General features: G+C 40.9%; 1 protein-coding gene across 3 annotated transcripts; it reads right to left on the bottom strand.

Moving 5' to 3' along the window:
* Positions 1–2,129: 2,129 nt before the first annotated feature.
* akap11 (A kinase (PRKA) anchor protein 11) lies at positions 2,130–17,294 on the bottom strand. 3 transcript variants are annotated; one of them, XM_079562742.1, is made up of 12 exons: positions 17,159–17,294; positions 13,999–14,093; positions 13,485–13,595; positions 13,350–13,403; positions 13,147–13,275; positions 12,563–12,815; positions 8,199–12,420; positions 7,979–8,119; positions 6,295–6,375; positions 4,935–4,984; positions 4,312–4,511; positions 2,130–3,998 (listed from the first exon to the last, which is right to left on the bottom strand). In XM_079562742.1, exons 2-12 carry the CDS (start codon positions 14,059–14,061, stop codon positions 3,813–3,815), a joined length of 5,490 nt encoding a protein of 1,829 aa, XP_079418868.1. In that variant the 5' UTR covers positions 14,062–14,093; positions 17,159–17,294; the 3' UTR covers positions 2,130–3,812. The 3 variants fall into 3 exon arrangements, with proteins under 3 accessions (XP_079418868.1, XP_079418870.1, XP_079418869.1); XM_079562744.1 differs by having other exon boundaries at positions 4,935–4,981; XM_079562743.1 differs by having other exon boundaries at positions 17,154–17,257.
* Between the last annotated feature and the right edge of the window lie 1,359 nt (positions 17,295–18,653).

Below are 18,653 nucleotides of genomic sequence, written 5' to 3'. Positions count from 1 at the left end.
GCTGCTGCAGTAGCCATAACTTCCCTACTATCCTACTACTACTGAAACTCTCAGTTCAAAGACAGGATTGCATATGGTAGGTCTTGGAGTATACAGTAATACTAAACTGACCTAAATACTGTATGCATCTATTCTATACCACTTGTCTGCTTGTAGGATACATGTCATTTCAGGTCATTGAACCAAACTATGTGGGCCTATAGGTACACGTATCATCACTGTAGAAAAAAGAGAGACAGGAACAACTGGAATAAGAGCACATGAAAAAGCTTTATTCTCACACCAAGCTTCAACATAAACAGGTTTGACTTCAGGCTTGAATGTGTAAATTACAAGCAATGTCACTTCAGGGACAAATAGAGAATAGTATACAACTTACACAATATATTAAATATATCTTCATTTGGCAGGATTTGTTAATAGCAGGAAAAAAATAGTGTGTACGAGTGACTGAGGTACATTTATTTTGTTGTACTCCAAGTGGTCATAAATAGGCAAACCAAAACTTTTACAACAGTCGCAAAACAGATAAACAATATTTGCCTTCACATGAAGCCTTTGCACATTCAGCATTCACAATACACCAATGTAGCACTGGAGATCTGGTTCACAGGAATGTCAAATAGAAAGGAAACACAAGGGAGGCCATTGGAGTAATAGCTGTAGTCCTGCCACAACGCGCTCAGGGGTTTAATAGCGTCCACAATTTGCAAATACATTCTTCATTGTAAACCGAGAAATAGTTAAATACTTCATCAATATGTTATTTTTTACTATATAGAATATTTTGTGTGATATACACATTTGAAGGTGTAAACAAATAATACAGGACAAACACTTTTGAGCTTTTGGCAGCCCTGCAATTTTAAGCATGAACAAAAAGTGGTCTAGACTGGAGCATACTGTAAGAGCCCAAACAATATGATGTCCACACTTGTGCCGCGGACCACATGAAAAAAAAAAAAAAACCTCAAGATGTATTGAAGATTATGTGCCCAGCCATATGCATGCAACTGTATCTTCACACGATGCATGTGTGTGTTTAAATTACTATTAAAGCAATTTACAGCAGTCTGTAAATTGTTTGTCTTTGAGGGAATAAAGTGAAATTACTTGACTGACTCATATTTTGATAAGAGTAAAGATTTTGGATTGAGTAGACTTTTATTTTGTTAAATATACATGGCTGTATATCTAACAAGAAAGGAAAACAAAACTCATTTACTTTGGCATGTCATTCGGAATACCTTTTTCACTGGAAGCAGAAGTTTATCAAATATACTCAACATGAAATTTGACTTATCTTCCAACTGGAGTCTGTCCTACTCTTAAGAAAACAAAACTTGATAAAAGATTAATGTTGATGCGGTAAAATTGTGAAAGGTCTGTTAATATGCCGGGTGACAGACAAGCTTCCACCAGTGCTCATGTCTGGGAAAGAGATGGGAAATGAGCAGCAGTGTAAAAGCCTAATTTTGACATCTAGCTAGCTAAACGTCAACTCTACAGCCGACAAGCCAATGCAGATAGATTTTCATTCTGGCCAATGACACGCTTTGGAGATGAGCCTGAATTCCAGACCAAATTTAGCCAAAAAAAAAAAAAAAAAAAGGAAGAAAGACAGAAAGAACAAAATAGTGGACCTATTTCTTGCAAGACTTGATATACTACTTTACAATAACTTTAAAAGAAATGAACTTCTGTATTCTGTATAGCTAATGCAAAACAACTAGCCACAATGACCAATGAGCAAGTAAAGTTAAGAGCAAGCCCCGGTAACTCGAGGATTAAAATTAACAAATTATATTACTAATACGATCAGAGATATGACAGGAAATTCTTGGTCCAAGGAAGAGAAAAATCTTGGTGAACTCTAACATGTTTTCTCTCTTCATTTGATCGGCTTTCTGATCAGATTCAGCACGATTCTGAATTATATTCTCTGTAGCTCAGTTACGGTGTTGCCCAATACAATAATAAAAATAATAATAATAATTTGATTTGAAATATTCACTGATGATACGGCCATGCAAGTCAACACTGCCAACAACAATTCATAATAACACATGAGGCCGTGGTATACTGTACTACAGTTTTCAAAAAACTGTAAAGCTACTTCCTTCCATCAATGATAGAGCAAGGTCCCAAAATATAACCATACATAAACAATAAAGATTGGGTCTCTAGGGCAGTGGTTCCCAAAGCAGGGTTCACGAGAACAGAGCTGATGGTCCAAAGATTATTTGAAGATAAAAAAAGTAAACGATGTAAACGCATTCATTTCTTTTTTTTTTGCTTGATTTTGTCTATATTATTATTTTGCTTTGACTGTGGGGGTTCCCGGGTTGTTTGAGATTAATTTTGGGGGTCATGAACTGAAAGGTTTGGGAGCCCCTGGATGGCATTTAGTCACAAAGGATTATCAAGGGATGTCTAAGGACAGCTGGGCACTGCTTGAAATAAAGAGAAAAGTGCTTCTCCATAGTTAGGAGTGCGTAGGGGTGAGTGAGTAACAGTTGTTGTGGGGTTTGTGCATTCCTTCATTACACAGTGAAGCGTGGGTGACCTGTGAGCCCAGCTTAGAGCTATGCACATGTTCGTTAAAGTGTGGTTTCAGAGCAGCAGATCACTGTCTTTAATTAAATAAAACACACTGTCCTGCGTCACTGGATCATCCCAATACAGTCCACTGACACATACATACACTCATACTTTACACACTGTAGTCACCGGAAAGGAGAAGTGTCACGTCAGAAGTAACATTTGGCAAATCTAAGCCTATATCATGGCTTCTTTCTCAACTCAGCAGCATTTAAGTTTGTTTCTATATACCTTCAAAAAATATATTATTTTCTTTTTTAGATAGCACTACTAAACACCACTTGCTCCAGGTTTTTTACTAAGTTTCAAAAACAAGATTGTTGCTAGACAAGCAATTGCACAGTAGAGATTAGCACATTAACGATAGGCAACTTCATAATGAATTTTCTTCATTCATTTGATGGATGAATTATGTGATAATCAATACAATTACAAAAAGCAACAAATCGACTTATACGTTTTAAAGTGACAAAATAACTCATGACTGGTCACAGAACAATCACAAATGTTAAGTAGATTACAGTGAACATACTACAATTGTTTACAAGGATCACAAGGCCACTGTACTTCTTGTGCCAGTCTCAGAATATATTTAGTGTCAGAGCATTCAGCATTTCACAACAATATGCAAATTACAGAAAACTAAGAGGCAAATAATGATTTGCTGGGAAAGTAAAAAGAATACTACATCGATGGCAAACGATGGGGGTAAACCGTTGGATATTATTGTCAGACGTGTGGGGCTTGTTTTATCGGTGATAATGAAAGGGTGTGGTGTGTAAGTGATTGCACTGTAGGCCTCATAACATGTGGAAACACCACCACAAAGGTGAGCTGTGGTGGATGACATCATCGGCCTCACAGCAATGGGGATTCCCTAACAAAAACACACTTCTTTAGTCCCTGCATCTCAGTTTGAGACTCATGGGCTGGGTCCCTGTTTTTCTCCGACTCTTTCTGTTGCCTTAGAAGTGAGGGTTCAATACAAATGGATGAGATGTTGGGTCAGTTCATCAAACCAAAACAGGCAACAGCTTAATAAATAATAATAATTAAAAAATACCCCAGAAAGTAGGAATATAGAAATCTGTGGCACAACATGCGACGTAAAATACTACCACACTGATTTGTATGCTGCCCTCTAGAGCCAGTAATGGAATTTGCAAAGCCCTATATGAAAAGTAGGAGGAAAGCTGAGAAAAGAATGGACCCTAGGCATGCTCCAGGAGCCACTGGAACAGGGGGGTGCGGGTGGATTCTCTACCCGCCTGGAAACTCTCCTCTCTGGGCTGGGGCTGGCTCTGGGCCTGGCTCTCCTCACAGTAGCGCAGCAGTGTGTGTAGCAGCTCTCCCACCCGCCACCTCTTCTCACGCAGCTTCTGGACCACTGCTGGCAGCTGAAAGGGCATCACTCATTTAGATAATCAAAGCAAATAACCAAGAGTAACATGATAGCTGATATACAGTAGGTCCAAATGGATCCAATTTATGCCTAGATATGAGAAAAAGGATTAGGAAAGATACAGTAGATACACTTTAAAAACTGTAAAAAAAAAAAAATTAAAAAAAATACAGTGTCTAATAAAACCACAGAAGAATGGAAACAGTGTGAATATAAACCATTTACACATCAATGTGTAAATGGTTTATAGTTTTACTGTGCCACACCAATCTTTCTCACCCAAAGAAAGATTATTAGTCTTTCATTACCTGATGCAGCTCTCTGTCAGGACTGAGCTGGATCTGGGTTGCGTCTGCCATGGAGGCCGCAGCCCACTGCAGCATGCTCCTGAGCTGAGGGTCAAGGGTGATGTTGAAATGGCCACGCCCACGCTCCGGTACCTCCGAGTTCAGGATAACCAGCACATTCCTGGGAGCCTGCACCTCTGTCCTGTCTATACTGACGGTCGCTGTGAGAACATATATATATAGATATAATGTTATTGCCATTTTTACAGACCATCAACATGATAACAGCCTAAATCATGTTTTACTTTGAGTTAGTTTCCCACACTCCTGGAGCATACCCACAATGCAGCCCCCCTTGTAATGGTTTATACACCCACAGATAATGCAGAGTGGAGTGACTGAGGAGGGAGTGGAGGCATGAATGAGCAACATTGCGGCTGGATTTGGGGGTGTAGAAATCCCCCAAGAACAACACATAACAGACGGACAGGCACACAGCTGATGCAGCCAGCAGAAACCATTGCTCAGTCTGTTTTAATATTGAAGAACTTAAGATTTTAGTTACTTTTTATTTCACCAATTTGACTTAGTAATTACCAATATCTCACATTAACGGTTAAAATGTAGCAGTAAAAAGCTCTTACCGCTAGATTCTTCTTTCATCTCCGTCTCCTTGTCCTCTAAGTGGTCACTGCTGGTATAAAGCACAGGGTATTATACGCATTAAACAATGAAAGGGTTTATAGTTTACCATAAGCGCTGTAAGGCTCAATCATTAACCAACGTTTGAATAGTGTTTTAGTGTGTTCTGGTAAAGGTACTTCCAAATAATACCTTGTGTAAGTAAAGACATTATACTCAATGAATCATGACTTTAAATTAAATCAGAGTACAAGTCTAGCCAACCTAGAACACATTTTTGTCACTTGTGCAAATATTTGCGATGTGACGTGCCAAAGTTAAACATTATTCCCCACTTTATAAGACTGATAATGACAGTCTTGTTGACACAGCCCCTGGCTACAGACACTGAGACTCTGACGACTTTGATACAGGGATATTTATTACAGGAATATAAACTTGTGGGAAAAAAATCACCCGAGGTCAACAAAACACTTACGTAACACAAACATAGCCGTGCAACACAGCTATTTACGAGGCAAAGTACATCGATTTGGCATTAATGTGAAAACTCTCTGCAGCATAATATTTGATGCGGAGTATGTGCAATATTTTGATTTGCGCAGTACAGTGTTAATTTTGACAACATATTTTAATTTAGTTTTAAAAAATATTTTCAATTTTAGTCTAGTTTTTGTCGACTAAAATGCAAGTAAATGTAGTCGACCAAATTTTGTCGACTTTGCATTTATAATATTCATTATAATCATATTTAATCAAGGTCCTCTGCTTCATGGAGCTGCTCCCACAGGAACAAAGATCAGAGCTGTTCCTTTGGCAGAGAATTTACATGATGAGGCTCTTTCATTAGAAGTGCTGGATGATTTTAATCTCTCCTTTTCTAGTTTTAGTCTCATGAAATAGTTTGAATTTAGTTTTAGTCGTCAAAAACATCACTTTGGCTAAAATTAAGACTAAATATTTTAGTCGACGAAATGAACACTGGCGCAGTACACTAGGGGCAGAAGTAGTACACGTAACAGCAAAGTAAGCAACTTAATAGAGGTGTTTGTATACACACACACACACACACACACACTGGTTCTGAGCCATGAATGCAACACAACGTAACACAAGAAAATGACAAACAAAGATTACCTGTAAGCACAAATCTGAATACAGGCACAAGTATTTACAGAACATACCACGTCATGCTTTTATTTAATGCTGTAGGGATTATGTCTGTCACACATTGCATTGGTAACTCCTTGCATGAGACAATATACAATAGAACTATTCCTATACATTTGTCTCGTTAAATGCCAGGGGAGATAACTCAGCATTAACTTCATTACAAAAACAGCAAACTGTGTTTGACCTGACCTGTCTGAGGGGGAAGACAGGCGCTCCTCACATGCCTCTCCCTCCAAGCCCAAACTGCTCCAGCTACTGCTGTTCCCATTGCTGCAGAGGAAAAAAAAACAATGCCACTCAAGTGTTCATGGATGAAAGCACATTGCCCAAACCAAGTAATTGAGACATTTGTTCCTTCTCTAGTTTAATTGAGACGGCTGACTGCAGCACATAATGAGATCAGTATATTTTTGCTCTTTGAAAGCCATTTACCCACAAAAGCAAATTAGAAAAAAAAAGGATATGTAATTAAATAGACTTCAAGACTACTACGGCTTGTAGCATCGTTCTGTGCATATTATCTTTAAAAATAATCATGCAAAATAAACAAAAACAAATCTGCATTACTTCAAATACAGCTTTCGCTTTGTGAAAACAAATTAGCTATTGAAGTTAGTCTAAAGGATCACACATGATCATTACATATAGTAAGAGGGGCCTTTCTGTGTGGAGTTTGCATGTTCTCCCCGTGTCTGCGTAGGTTTCCTCCGGGTACTCCGGTTTCCCCTACCACTAAAAACATGTACAGTAGGCCAGGATGAATGATGAATGGGCGAGTGTGAATGAATGATGGTGGTCAGAGAGACTGTTGGCACAGATGTGTGCAGTCATGACAGCACTTCTTCCCAGGGGAACTACATAGTATGGAGCGAATGTAAAATTGTCACATGTAAAGCTCTTTGTGACCATGTCTGTGAAAGGCGCTATACAAATAAAGCTCTTCTTCTTTAGGTGCACAACAAGTGGTGCTGCCGATTGGGTCCATCATTACGAAGCACAACTTATCTTTCCACCTGTGTGATCTTCAGCTGCTCTGGCCTATGCTCCCAAAAGCTGGTTCTGCCTTTAATTCTCTCCATAACTGCTTGTCTAACTTGAAACAATGGCTGTCCCTCAACTTTCTGCATTTGAACGAAAGCCACTCTATTATTTAAGGTTCTGTTTTGTACAATGTCCTGCTTACTAATTCTTTGAGCAGCCTGATCAGTCAAATCCGTCAAAGACCTAGGTGTCATGCTTGATAGGGAGCTGAAATTTGACACGCACATCAAAGCTGTGTTTAAATCTTGCTTTTTTTCACCTGCATCTTTTAGCTAAGGTTAAACCCTTTTAATCAACCCTCCCCCCCTGGCCCCTCGCGCATACATGCTTTTATCAGTTCACGGATCGACTACTGTCATGTACTCTATTTTAGCATCACTCAGTCCTCACAATTGAGTTGGTGCAAAAGACAGCTGCATCTTTTAACAAACTCATCTAGACACTCCAAGATGCCCCAATCGTCTGCTCCCTCCCCGGGCTCCCGCTACTGGCAAATGTAAATATAACTATGCTTTAATTGGGGAAATACTACTGAGGAAACAGTTTTAAATAAATTAATAATAATGAGCCTGACAGCCTGTAGCATCATATTAACGGCTTACACTTGCATTGCACTTTACAAGCCTGTATCACAAGTATCTGCAATACTGAAGTCATTATTTATTCACTCCACACTCGGTAAGTTATTACTGTCGCCACAACTGCCCTGGGACAGGCTGTACGTTTATCATGTGCCTATAATAGGTTGTTTGTATGCTGATCTCTTATTATGTCAGTGCCCTCTGCTGGACAGATGGCTATGATGGGATGAGGCATATATTGGCCACTGTACCTGTCACTGAGGTGCAAGAAGCTGCTGTTGTCATCGCCATGTTCATCCTCAAAGCTCAGGTTTGACCAGCTGCCCAGACTGTCGTCTCCCACACTCAGCTGCTGTGACACTGTTGACTCTGTGACTGGCCCACCCTGAGTGCTGTATCACAAGAAATAAGGCAAATAATTACATAAACAGGTCTATGTGAGCTGAATAAACCCATTATTACATGATGTACCTGCTGCTGGCAGCCTGGCGGACGTTGGAGAAAGCAGAGGTCATGATCTCTGCAGTCAGGCTTTCAGCATAGCTTGCGCCATCATACCCTATACCACTGTCGGCATTTAGACTGGTGTTACTAAGCTCACGTTTGGCCACTTCTATTGCCATTGACACAATCCCGTCTGCAAATGCGGCTTTACGGTCCAAATCAATGTGAATCTTTGGGATGTCCATGCTAGAGATTCCTTCACTTTCCTGACCCCTTCTTGTCGGGAACACAGGCTGGTAGTGTTGGTGGCTGCTGAGCTTGGAGCAATAGGAACGCTCCTGAAGTTGACAGTAATGGCACGCTCTCTCCCTCACATTGTGACCGAGCACTGCTGCCTCAGACAGTCTCTGTGCGTGAGTGTGTCTGGTGTGCTCTATTATCTTCTGATGCTCTGGGGATGAACCAATGGAAGCCAGGCTCATCTTTAACGTATCATCTACTATTTTCCGGGCATAATGTTCAATCACCTGCATCATCTTACTGCTGTAGCTGCTGTCATATAGGCTTCCTGTACTGTAATGGTGTCTTCTCTGACTCTCTCTGGACAAAAGTGGGCAGGAAAAGGAGTTTCGTATCAGGTTTTCAGCCATGTTGTCAAGTTTAGACTTTTTATAAAGACAAGAGTCAGTCATAGACTTAGGCAGTCGCACAGTCGTGCGCTGTAGCTTTTGTGTGACATCACAGGTGATATTGTAGGCTAAAGATTCTGCAAAATTGACCAAGTCTACATATTCTTTCTGGTTTTCCCCTTCGGACTTACAACTGCACTGAGAATACTCTGAAGAAGGGCTAACTGTTGACTCTGCATTTTGTTTGGTTGAGAAAGTTCCAGTCCCTGAAGTTTTTGACTCATCTGTCAGAGATTTTGAAAAACTTAGACGTGTGCTGGAGGTTCGTTGCTTAATTTTTCTGCTAGCATGTGCAAGGCCAAGCTTTATGGAACGGTATGCCAAGCGGCTAGCATACTGATCTAGTACAAGCTCCCTACTGCCTCCTTCCTTCTTCAGAACTCTTATGAGATAACCAGCATATTCATCTGTCACACTCTCACAGCTTGGATATTCAGACGACAGCCCTGAGCTCGAGCTGGAAGCCATGGTAGAAGAGGAGGAAGGAGAGCGGAGCACAGAGGCTATTAAATCATTAGACCACTGTTCAGCCAGTCTGTCGGCCCTGCTCTGGCCTGTTTGTAGGGAGCTCTGAGAGCTTGACCTGTCATAGCTCCTCCTCCTGATAGCTGTGTGACAAGGACATTGCTGTCCCGTGCTCACCATTCGTTTGACATCATTGATGACCTCCCCTGCCACTTCCCCGGCATACACCCATAGTGTGTTTAGGGTCTGCGCTGAAAACTGAGCTACACTGTCCCTTCGTCTCTCTCCACTCACCTCTCCTTCATCGTCTGACAGTCCCAGAGTGTCCATCTCTGTTGCCATGGAGACAATATGGCAGGCCAAACGCTCGGCATAATGAAGAGCTTCTTTGTTAGACATTCGACGGAAAGATGACTTGTTTCCAGTCTCCACACTTCTGTTTTTGACACAAATCATTGACTCGTCGGGTACATCTTCATCATTTTCATTATCATTACCCTCTGCCTCCTCAGAGAGGGATCTCATGAGTTTCAACATAAATTCAGCCTTTTCTGCCTCTGGAGAAGGATCTTTCAGCTCTGGGTCAGGCTCGGGTTGATAGTGTGGTGTGGGAGGGGGAGTGGCCGGGGAAAACTCCTTGGCTAGCTTGGTTTTCAGTTTTTTTGAAAACTGCTTTATCTGTTTCGCTCTAGAAACCTCGCTGGGCTGTTGAGGTGTGGATGGAGGAGTGCCAGGGGTACCACCAGACTTTTGGCCTGGGTTTGCAACTGACTCATCGGCAGGGACCGATAGCCTTCTTTGAGCACTTGTACTGGGAACATTCAGGGTATCAACTAACATGGGATACGTTTCAATCACACTTCTGTTCCTCGGGTCTATATGACTTCTTGAATTCCCTTGGCACAGAGAAGAATTAGGAGAGGGCCCTGGGACATGTTGTACAAGGCTGTTGTCTTTGCAGTCATTGTTATAAGTGTCTCTATTCACCCCCAGCTGAAATGAAGAGTCTGTATTTCCTTGCTTTGGACTCTTTGGAGTTGCAATTGTCTTCGTAAAAAAATCTGCACAATCACCAAAACTCTTCTTCACTTTTGAGGCAGTAATCAATTCACATGCCTCTGTGACAATCATGTCAACCATGTTGCCAGAGAAGTTTTGAAAAGAGGATTTAGCTTGGTCTTCTTCATGCATAAGTGGAGGGGTTTGTGTGGATGAGGTAGTGTCTGAGATACAATGAGATGCACTTTTAGAGCTAATCTGGGAGTCTTCTGATGAACTTGCTCCTGGATTTTGGATGTTAGAAAGAGCATGGCCTGCCTTGGGTACAGGGATACAGCTAGCCATACCAGACACAGTGAATAGGGCTTTTTTTACTGTACAAGTGGGATCCTCATTTGAAGAGCCCTGTATGGAGCTGGTAACCACCTGCTGGTTAGTAAATGTACTACTTGTGTGGGTGTTTTCTGCACTCACATAGCACAAATTATCCATAGATACACTGATAGCTGCCTCACTGGTAAAAGTCACGTCAGTCTGGGAAAGTTGAATAAAGGCTTCCTGCAGAACTGACTCAGACAGATCTGAAGCATAAGAGGAAACTACCTCCTCCTCTTCCTCTATTTCTTGTTCCAGACCAAAGGTCCAATCACTGGGTGTGCGGGGCGTTGATGGGTGGGAGAATTGACACACTTCCATTATGCCTTCAAACACAAGCTCTTCTGCCAAATCGGCAGCAAAACGGGTGACTGTGTTGTGAAATATTTGCTTTTTCACTGTGAGAAACTCTGAAAATGCTCCCGACAGAGCCTCTCCCACCAGGAAACCAGCTAATCCATTGATAGCTCGTTCTTTCAACACAAAGGCCTGTCGCATCCCTATCTCATGAAATGCCATTTGAAAAACTGATGATGTTAATCTGGCTGCGAGATGACACAAAGTTGTAGTGCAAGAGGAGACACTGTTTTGCAGATCTCTGAAAGCGCTGCCCAGGCTCATTTCCACCAAATCAGTGGCAAACCTCTGGATGCCATCCTTCAATGAGTGAGATGTTTTCTGCAATTTGGCAACTGTCACAGTCTCTTGGATTTCTGAAAGTTTCATCACAAAACCTAATGGGTTCTGGAACTCCTTGTGACAAACACAACTGAGATTTTTATTGTCACTAATGTCGACTGCTGACTGAAAGCCACAGACAGACTCCATTATATCTTTGGACATGCTGTTAGCAAAGTCTGAGTAGGTTTTATATAAGGAGCAAACATTGTGGGGTTTGCGCAGCTCAGAGTTTTCCTTGCCATCATTATCGGTCTTCCAAAAGTATTCCAGATTACCACTTCCATCTGTGAGAGGACTGAAGGCTGAGGAGCTGACAGGGCTGAAAAGAGGACCTCCATTCTCATCAGACGGCGTGTGCACTGGCCTGGGAGAGTCTGGTAACTCTGAGTGGTGTGAATATGGAGAGCCAGGTTTAAGAGGAGTCGGTTTTTTCACATCAGCAGGAAGGGTGGGAGCATCAAAGCGCTGAAGGTTCATTCCTTTAGTTGAACATCCCCTTGACACATACTTAGTTGCCGTTCGTCCAGTGCTGGCATCAGCCGGCCTATGTTGAGTAGCTGGTGCAGATATAGGTTCCAGTGACAGAGTGCAGCCCTCAGTACTCTGCTCGTCCAGGTCGTCAAACTGATCAAAGCTGTCAAAAAACTCACTCACTTCAGAGTCAGAGTCTTCAACTCTGTCTTTGGGACCACCTGGCACTTGAGGAATGTCCAGTTTAGCCAAAAGACTTTTTTGGTAACCTATTTCATCCAGGAAAATTATGGGACTAGGACTGGAGCAGTTAGACTCCTCTGAGTCACTGATGTGATCAGATGGGGAGGGTAGCTGTGGTCTGGGACTGCAGATGGTCCACTGGGACTCCACGCCCTCTGACCTCTGCACAGTGACAGACACGTCTGGACCAGACTTTTGTTTAAACGACGTCTTTGAAACAGTACTTATTATAACTCGAGAACCCAACAACTCCTTTTTTCTCTTATGAGATGGAATTGTCTGTGATGCCACATCACGCTTCTTAAAATACCGAAAGGACGCAGCACCTGTTAAGACAAAACAAAAGAAAAAATATTGAAGACACAGTATGCATGAGTCCATTTGCTATTTAACAAACGCGGAAGTGGAATTTTAACAAGATGCATGATAATATAACTAACTGCTGAGGTAAATATTTCATAAATATACCAGGATTGTCTCCAGTGTCATCCTCTTCCAGATGCTCCAAAGCAGTTACAAAGTCATCTTCAATTGATGACACAGATTGATTGGTGTCGTCTTCCTCCTGGTGACTGCTCCCTCTTTGAACATGCTGTTCGATAGCATAGCTGATACCAGACACATAACAGCCCAGCAGGCCCAGGAAATGAGCCACACTGGACTGAGGCGACAGGCTAGGAGTGGAACTGTGCCTCATGACACAAACTGCTCTACACAAAACCTGAGGGGGGCATCAAAAAGTAGGTCAGTTATGATGAATAACAAATGCCATAACAAGCCTGTGATGAGAGGACATAAAGATACATTTCACATGGAATTTCTTTCAATGTCTAAAATGGACAAACAAACCACATATTTAGCTTTAGGGTTTGTGTGAATCACAACACAGCACACATTATGGCCAAGAAGCACAAGGCTCCATGGTAAAATTATCTTGTCTATGTATGCCTGCCTCAAGATCTGATTTGAAGTTTTGTACCTCATGTGTACGGAATATTTGATGCCTTAATTTCACAAAAATGCATCATAAGAATAATTTTTTCAAGAATAACCTGAGATGGTGCATCCTTGTGGTCTGCTATTTGGCGATAGTCTTTGAGCAGCAGAACCTCATCCTGCTTTAGGTTTTGAATGTGATGTGGCCTAAGGAGCTCACACAGGCCCACTGGTAAAGACCGAGTCTGAAGAAGACAACACAAAGGTTAAGGAAGGAGTTTGGTTGACGTTTTAGATATTTGGTTCTGTTGTCCTCCACCTGTTGACTGGCCTCGTCTCCTTCACAATGACTTGGCAGGCAGACAAAATTAATCTGAACATAAAATAAATAGCATTTATAACACAGATAGTTTGAAGTTTACATTGCCTGTGGTGCCATTTTAGTGAACCAAACCTCTGTCAGTCTTGTGGTGTCTCTGGTGGGCAGTTCCAGGCAAATGCTGCATAGCTCCTTTTTGTTTCTTAAAAGACTCTTAACACTGTGCACTCCACTCTCACGCACAATCTGAAAATACAAACGCATGTGAGGTTTAAATCCAGCCAGATAAAATAAATAGAACTCATATTGTGCTGCAGTCTTTTATAGCTTTGAGCAAACCTTGTGGGAACATTCAACATTATGCTTTATCCCTACAGTACTGTATATTGGGAATAGAGCAAGTAGAGCATGATCGAATCATCATTACTTTGTGTCATTGTAATATAGGACCCATAAGTAAGTTAACATTTCAAAAGCAGTGGATTGTAGAAGTAATACATTGTACTATTATAACATATTTAGTCCATGACATAACTGCCTAAGTGATGCATAATTTAGAGGTTTGGGAAACGAAAAACAACATTATAATATAATACAGCATCAATTTGTCAAAATCTGTGGTGATTATGCAAGTAGATGATTTACGTACCTCTTTCCTAACTGTGGCTCGAGACCTTACTGGGACTCCTCTTACACGAGCACAAGCATCCATGACTGTAAACTACACTTCTACCGTTTCCTAACCTGAAAATGGAAAGGCAATAAAGTCAACATGGATTAGGTATACAGTCAATTTACTATCTCTATTCATTAACATTACACCATTAGTTAAGAGAAAAACCACTATGACGAGGACAATTCTCACTCCAAACCAAGGTAGAATTAACCTGTAACTAACACCGTTTATGCAAGCTATCTCAGGGAGAATTTGAGTGGTGCTTCAGTAGGACCATAGTCATAAGGCAAGGTCATGGATGCAATTCAGTAAACGTGCAAAATTAGTATGAATGAAAATACACTACCTGGCCAAAAAGAAAAATCCACCACAAAAAAGCTATTATGCTGTATATTATTTTGTTGGACCGCCTTTAGCTTTGACAACAGCATGCATTTGATGAGGCATTGCTTCAATAAGCTTCTGCAATGTTAAAAGATCCAGTGTTGCATTAATTAATGCAGCTAATTAATTTGACCAAAGTCTTGCATTGATGATTGCAAAGTGTGACTGACCACTTTGCAAAGCCTTCTCCAGCATCTCCAAAAAAATCTCAAAGGGGTTAAGATCTGGGCTCTGTCCAAGGGTGAAAATTATGTTTTGAACCACTCTGTCACAATGTGAGCTCCATGGATTCTGGCATTGTCATTTGGAATATGCTTGTGCAATCAGCGTAGAATAACCTGTTCATTCAGGATGTTCGGCGGATCTCATTCTTTGCAGCTACCCCAGATCATAACAGGTAGAACCAGGTGGCGACTTTTTTTTTTGGTCAGGCAGTGTCTTCACAATTTCTGTCCCACAGTCCTGCTGAAAACATTTTATAATACAAAATAAATCAAGCCTAATGACTACATAATGACTGCTAATTCAAATGAATTAAATTTTCCCCTTTTACAAACACCAAATACACATCAAAACAAATAATTGTTGTAAGGTCTGCCCTGCACCAGAGATCAAAATGTAGGGCAAGATCAGCGCGCTGCTTTTAAAGCTGGGAAAACACAGTTGGTAAGCATGAGAGTGTGGGGAAAATGAAGCAAAAATATTTACAATGTACAAGAAGGAAAAGTTTCCCAGGAAATCCAAACCTCGCTTTTGAGGTAAGATCCAACGTTTGAGTCTAGACACAAGCAGACAAGCGCATTGATCAGCCCATTTGGTATTTTGTGAAACAGAAGGGTAGAGTCCACAGGCTTCCTCTGCTGACCCTGGACCTCCTGGTTTCTCACGGGTGCCTTGGTGGGCTTTACCAAAACAACAGTGGCCTCTAACCTCAAATATGTTGTCCATCCCAATTCACTCACAAGAAAAGCAAGCACAATGACGTCCGTTATGACTACAGCTCTCTGAGAACACGGGTGGACAACAAGTAACAGGCAAACGTGTCGATGAGTGATAGCAACTCATTCCCACTTTCCCTCTTTCTAAATGGAAAATTCTAAGGGGAAAATTCAATGTTATTAAGAACTCTATTTATCGCACAGTATGTGGCTGCACAAAAGTTGAGTGGTTAGCACTCTCCTCACACAAGGTGGTCACAATTGTTTGTGAGTTCACATGTTACATCGCCTGAATAGATTTCCTCAGGAGGTCTGGTTTGCCCTATAAACAACACTATGGTCATGCTAGCTAGGGTTATGGACGGATCACACACAGACCACAGACACAAGGCACATTCTGTTATATTCCTTAAATTAATGAATTGGTCGCTTCTTACTTTATTAGTACTTCATTAAAGGTTAATTATATAAGCCGATGATGGCGATTGATCGAACACCCCTACCTGGTGGCATTAAAAATGTGCTCGAATGCATAGGGCACATTTTCCCTTTAGCACAATAACTCATGCAGATTCATCACCATCAATTTACTTTAAGATGTATATGTACTGAGCAATCAAAAAACAGATCAAATTAAAATTGAAAGTGCAAACCACTTATAAAAAGGTGTCCGATTAGATACTTTCCAAGTCAGTTTAATGATTCCGTTTGATTTTTGTGAGATCTGAAAAACATTTACACTGCTACATCAATCCAACAAGGATATTGAATCTTCAGCTACCCCAGATCAGCAAAACCAGCACTATTACTTTCAACACTGCTGGAGGGATATAGATGGCCTGTATTACAAACAAAACACATTCTGTTAGGACTTTTCACTGGCCTCACAACAAACTTGACTATCAATGTCCACAAATGTCCCACCACATTTGCTGGCTTATTATTGCACATAGAAGTGTGGGAGGGGCAATTGCATATTATTTTTTGTTGTGTAAATTTCACAGACAGTTAATGAATAGCAATGATAACCAAACAAATCTAGAAAGGAAAGTAGCTAATAATTATTTACTGTAAGCTCCTAAATCACTGCTTCAACAGGCAGGCCTTACATGAGCCCTTGGATGGTGATTTTGATCATTCTTCGCTTCCCAACACTGACAGAACAATGTTTGTAATCAGCTATTAGGCCGCAATAATATTTCAACAATGCACAATCCCATACATTTTTGCAAAAAAATAAAAAAAATAAAGCATTACTGTATTGCAATCTTTCTGCATCACGCGCTGTATCAGAAAGGCCTCCCAGCTCCAGTGATGTCACCTTACGTATACACCCTGCTAAAAGCTAACTTAGCCACCAAGGAACAACATCCAACACTCGGCGTAAAACAGACACAAATTAGTAACGATGTAATAATAATAGTTACTAATCCGGCTTTCACGAGAGTATTAAAGTAAGCTCAGTGTCAAAACAGGATACGCGCAGTAGATCAATGCATTTTGTCCAGTGTACAGATCATAGACCGAAAAAAGGCCACTTTTATACGGATGCAATGTTTGCCGCTTTTCGTTGTTAGTAATTCTCTACAAAACCCCTGGTTCTGGGTGTAAATGAAGTGCAGCTGTAGGATGCTGCAGCAGACTGCCAGAAAATGGCAAGGGACTGCTTTATTATTACAAGTTGGAGGCTGCAGCAAACGAGCGAGCACGATGGCTGCTGTCAGTTTACCGTATTATTTATTTGTAATCCAACCCAATTGTCTATAATCCAATGAAATCGTGGGGTTAAATTATGTAGTTGCATACTTTACCCGGCCGTCTTCGATGTCACAGCTTCGACATAAGAATTCACACCATTTGCCAGAGCCAAGCCTGCGCTTTTCCCATGAAAACAAGACCGTGTTACTTAGGCATCACTAGTCGCACACAGAAAACGCGGCTGCGGGATGTGGATGGCAGACCAATCGATCTTAACCATGTAAAACATATTATAATAATATCATAGTGATGGGATTCGATTAAAATCTTTCAATCGAGTTAATTGGCCTTTGTAATTAATTAATCGCATTTAAGCATAATTTATTTAGGGGTTGTATTTTTTTTTTTTTTCCTACATTTGAACTGATTTGAAGTGGAGATGTGAGCATAGACTGATGTAAGGCCTGTGTGAACATTTCAAACACTTTTTGGTGAATGATCTTTTTAAATAGGTTTATGTCGGCGCTTAACTGTGTGAACAAGTTTGACAGTGAAATTGTTTTTGGCTTTACGTGTTGTTTAGTGCCTAAGCCAAGTCTGCAGGTGTCGAAAGTTAAGTGCGATTAATTTTGATTAATATTTTTAATCGCACTAAACCTTATGTAATTAATTAATCGTAATTAATCGAAAAACGTCCCGGCCCTAATTATAGGCTAATAGGCTACATCCATGACTGTATCATCATGGATAATCGCTTTGCGCTTTAGGAATATATTATATCAGGGGTGTCAAACTCATTTTGGGTCGCGGGCCGAAATTCAGCCCCCATGGCGGGTCGCGGGCCACATATAATAGAGAAAATGTTTCCAATAAATGAATAATAATAAGCTGTGATTTGATCAAAGCCCCAACTTGACTGTAGCTTCATCAATGACAACGGCTTACACTTGTATTGCACTTTACAAGCCTGTGTCACAAGTTCCTGAAAGTGCAGTAGTCATTATTCATTCACTTGGTGGTGGTAAACTTTTATTGAAGCCACAGCCGCCCTGGGGCAGACTGTCCATTTACCACATGGCTATATAATGTGTTGTTCATATCCTGAGCTCTTATTATGCCAGTGCCCTCTGCTGGACACGTGTGGAACTCTTTCCTTTTTTTTAATTTAATGCCCCCTAGTGGCTAGAATGAGCATTCTGGTTATTCTTTAAAAATTCACAACTCCGCACAGGAATGGGCTAGAGACTTACTTTTTTTTTTGACATACTCTGGAATTTATGCTCTACAGGGCATGGGCCGGATTAAATCATCTCAAATCATATTGCTCCTGAATCGATGTCCTTGTAAGTCTCTTAAAATCACTGAGTACCTATGTGACAAAGTATCTGAATAACTGATTACCTCATTATTGTTATTGCACTACAAAGTTTACTGTATGTTGTGTGTTGCTTTACCTTTTTAGTTGTCATTTGTTTTGCCTTTTTGATTAAGATATTGCAATGGAAAAAAAACAACAACTTTGTATTTACTTATAATGAACATTACTGTGTGGCACTCTACTTGTCTGAATCCCTGCAGTGCTGCCCCATCTGGTACAAGGAATGCAAT

This window comes from Gobius niger, assembly GCF_951799975.1.
Source record: "Gobius niger genome assembly, chromosome: 9".
Taxonomy (NCBI): Eukaryota; Metazoa; Chordata; class Actinopteri; order Gobiiformes; family Gobiidae; genus Gobius; species Gobius niger.
The sequence above is the reverse complement of the archived record's forward strand: the minus strand, read 5'-3'. Positions and strand labels throughout refer to the sequence as shown.

Bases quoted from the DNA above. Each gene is read 5' to 3' on its own strand.
- akap11 (XM_079562742.1), bottom strand. From the start codon at position 14,061: ATGGATGCTTGTGCTCGTGTAAGAGGAGTCCCAGTAAGGTCTCGAGCC. The intron at 13,404-13,484 runs GTTTGGTTCACT...TTTTATGTTCAG, and splicing joins ACACCACAAGACTGACAGAG to ATTAATTTTGTCTGCCTGCC. The intron at 4,512-4,934 runs GTAAGAGCTTTT...ATGTTCTCACAG, and splicing joins GATGAAAGAAGAATCTAGCG to CGACCGTCAGTATAGACAGG.